This window comes from Pinus tabuliformis, chromosome 8, assembly GCF_031772625.1.
Source record: "Pinus tabuliformis cultivar Carrire ecotype Pingquan chromosome 8, CPIR1, whole genome shotgun sequence".
Classification (NCBI taxonomy): Eukaryota; Viridiplantae; Streptophyta; class Pinopsida; order Pinales; family Pinaceae; genus Pinus; species Pinus tabuliformis.
In genome coordinates this window covers 569,705,044-569,708,407 of record NC_142294.1, presented here as the reverse complement: position 1 = coordinate 569,708,407, position 3,364 = coordinate 569,705,044, and the positions used below count along the sequence as shown (strand labels likewise).

The 3,364-nt window shown below is 36.6% G+C and overlaps 1 protein-coding gene across 1 annotated transcript; it reads left to right on the top strand.

Annotated features, from left to right (window-relative positions):
• Nucleotides 1–1,354: 1,354 nt before the first annotated feature.
• LOC149236737 (RING-H2 finger protein ATL8-like) lies at nt 1,355–1,936 on the top strand. Its single transcript, XM_089369016.1, has one exon. It carries the CDS (start codon nt 1,355–1,357, stop codon nt 1,934–1,936), a length of 582 nt encoding a protein of 193 aa, XP_089225142.1.
• The last annotated feature ends 1,428 nt before the right edge of the window (nt 1,937–3,364 follow it).

Below are 3,364 nucleotides of genomic sequence, written 5' to 3'. Positions count from 1 at the left end.
TTCTATTTCATACCTAGGTTAGACTAATAATATGCCATCTCAACCATCAGGGGATGAAGCTCAACCTCTAGTATGGCACTAAATCTAGCCATAATTTTTGCAGCTACAAAGAGTGCAAAAAAATATACCCAAGAATCAGACCATCCAAATGGTGACAAGGAGAAAACAAATATGCTCGAGAAATCGACAATGGAAACAGCTCAAGAAAAGGATGTGGTTGACTCATAGAAATTTGGAAGAGGAAAAACAAGAACAAGCCAATGTATAATCTTGGAGCCTAAGTCTAAGAAATAAAAATGTAATGTTGTGTAATGTGTAGGGTGATTGGGGAAATTAATATATTATGATGTAATGTAATTTGTTTTAGATCAATAGAAAAAAATATTATTAAAAAATATATATTATTATTATGAACAATACAATTATTATTTACATTTTATAAAAAATATACTATAATAAAGAAATAAAAAAAAATATTAAAAAACACATTTAAACTATAAATTATTAATTTTATAATAAAACTATATAAATATTAAATTTAAAGTTAAAAATATCTCAAATAAATTAATGTTTTTTTGTCCAATTATAAAAATTACAATTCTTCTATTGTAAATTCAAGCCAACATTCTTCATGCTCTCAAACCATGATTAAAAAGGAGATACTACAAATATAGAAAATTAAGGTTGCTTAATTAGTTACGCCGTAAGGCGTTCCCTCTGAGAAAGACATCCCTAAAATGTGACGTGTGCGATTCTGAGCCATTGATTCTGTGTGTTAGACGATTGGGATGTTTTCTGCCGTCGATTTAATCTGTTTTTTTTCATAGAATGATTTAATCTGTTTTTTTCCACCAGCTGGAAGACAGAGAGAGAATATCTGGCAATGGGCCATGAAACGCAGGGCTCCTAGCGATGAGACTCTTCACAGTCACTGAACCGAAACTCTTCACAGTCACTGAACCGAAACGTGTCTTCGCAGTGATGAAACGTGTCTTTCTTCTTGGTTTCGTGTCTTTCTTCCTGCCTGAGGGCCGCGTATAGCCAGCGTTGCAAAATTCTTAGCGGTCAGTGTTTCTTTGGGATAGAAGCATTGTATCTTGCTTCATTTTCTATGCTGTGTGACTTCTGCGACATTTCTCCTGGCTTTATTTTTGTTCGTGCAAGCAAACTGACTCACTGGGTTGCCGGAGAATTCAAGGTTTGTGAAGTAACTGTATCCATTTCCAATTTTGGTGTGATCAAGCTCAATTTTAGCAATATGCACAGTGGCGCTGCCCCTGCATAGTTTGTTCATGCAAGGAGATTGTCCCAAAATCGGAGAACATTGCAATCATTGCCTCCTATCGTCCCCTTAATGGAGAAGCCAGACGAATTGACGCAGTTTTCATCGGCAACCAATGCAGGTTTCGACTCAGGCTTAGCCATGACCCTAGCGGCCTTGCTCTTCTCCATCCTATGCACGTTGGGGGTAGCCGCCGTTCTACGCCGTAGTAGACTTTGGCAAGTGGTGTCCGAGCCATCCCTTGAAGCCAGTGTCGAAAGAGGTGAAGCTGGTATCAAGAAAATGCATCTAAAAGCACTTCCAGCATCGGTTTACAGTACAAGCTCCCCACTGGGAACCCTGGATTGCCCTATTTGCTTGGCAGAATTCATGGAAGGAGAAAGTGTGCGAGTATTACCAGAATGCCGCCACACTTTCCACGCGGATTGTATAGGCGCATGGCTCATTTCCAAACCCTCGTGTCCTTCACGCAGACAATCTCTGCTTTATGTGGGGCTGAAGAAACCAGCAGAGGTGGCTTCGCCTGCTGCTGAGGCGGGCGAAAGCGCCGGAATGGATTGTAGAGAAAGAAACGAGTTCGTTACAATAAATGTTGTTCTTGAGACGTTCCACAGCTCTGCCAACTGCACGACAATGACAGTTTCTTCATCTTAGGAATTCATTGACCTGGAAACAGATGATGACCTGGAAATTTGGGTCAAGTTAGAGCGCAACATCACGAAGCCATCCCTTGGAATGGGCAGTGTGCAAAGTTGGAAGGGCAGGTAGCACTATTTAAGATCAAGGGATGCGAGAATGGTACAGAATTGAACGCAATGAATGATTTCCTATATTACCATGTAACAATTTTAGAAAGTTCCGCCTGATAGGTTTAGAATACGTCAAATTTTCATTGAAGGGTTCCATTATCTTTCTATTGGATCAACGACTTCCGCCTTATCGGTTCACAACATGTCAAAATTCTCACTGAACGGTTCTTTTTTTTCGCAATCCAGCACTGCTCATTTATATTGTAAAAAGACAACTTCCTCATTTTTTTCATCAAACGTGCTAAAATATTTAAATCTCATAAAGCAGGTGAAAACAATAAAACATCTCCCCTGTCCATATCTCTATCAATTTCACTAGCCAAATATCATAGATATCATATAATATTTCACGTCTCAAAATAACAGAAATCATGTCGTATATAATGATAAAAATAATTTTTCGTGCGGAATATGAAACAAAGTTGTTTTGTTAACTTGAATCATAAATCATAAATGGTATAGCATTTGGTTTTACCCAGAGATATACGATTAAGGTTAAATGTGGTAAACAATTGTATAATTTCATTTAAAATATTATAATTTTTTAAAATTGTTTTATGATTTTGAATTAAAATTTAAAAATGTTTTAAATATCATTCTTTTTCTGTTAAGAAATAAGTTAATTACTTCGGCCTGGAGTATGCCGTAAAACTGCTTCTGCTTGGCTAAGAGCTCGTCTTCCTCGGACGTAAGGAAACAGGTTAACGGCCCAAGACCCAGAGGCATCTGGCAGGAGTGAAAGCCTGCTCCCTTACGGACCACCAGCGGGTTATTACAGGTGGCGTGGTTTTCCTTGATAACGGTGATGAGTCAAATCGACATTCGCGGATAGCAGCCAGAGATGGTTGTCCTCACTGTTGGTTTGACACCTGAGTTTGATAGGTTTTGCCACCTTCGAAAAAAAAAAAAAAAAAAAAGTTAATTACTAAATATTAAATGTATTTAGAAAGATTTATCAAATATTAAATTTATTTAGCAAAAATTAAACTTTTTCCAATTATAAATCTTATAAACTAATAATAAATCATTTAAGTGTTGTGATTCTCTTTTAATTCTTATGATGAATTAGCATTAGCTAATAATATTGACATCCTTACAAAGAGAAAATATGTTTTTATGTAACCTCCCTAAAAATTTATCCATAGACACACCATAATGTTTAAAAAAAAAACATGTGCTTAAACAATACGGCTCACATATGACCAATATTATTATAAAATATTAAAATATGTATTTTTACGCGGTAAGGCGTTCCCTCTGAGAAAGACATCCC

Excerpts from the sequence above, each read along its gene's own strand:
- LOC149236737 (XM_089369016.1), top strand. The coding sequence starts at position 1,355 with ATGGAGAAGCCAGACGAATTGACGCAGTTTTCATCGGCAACCAATGCA.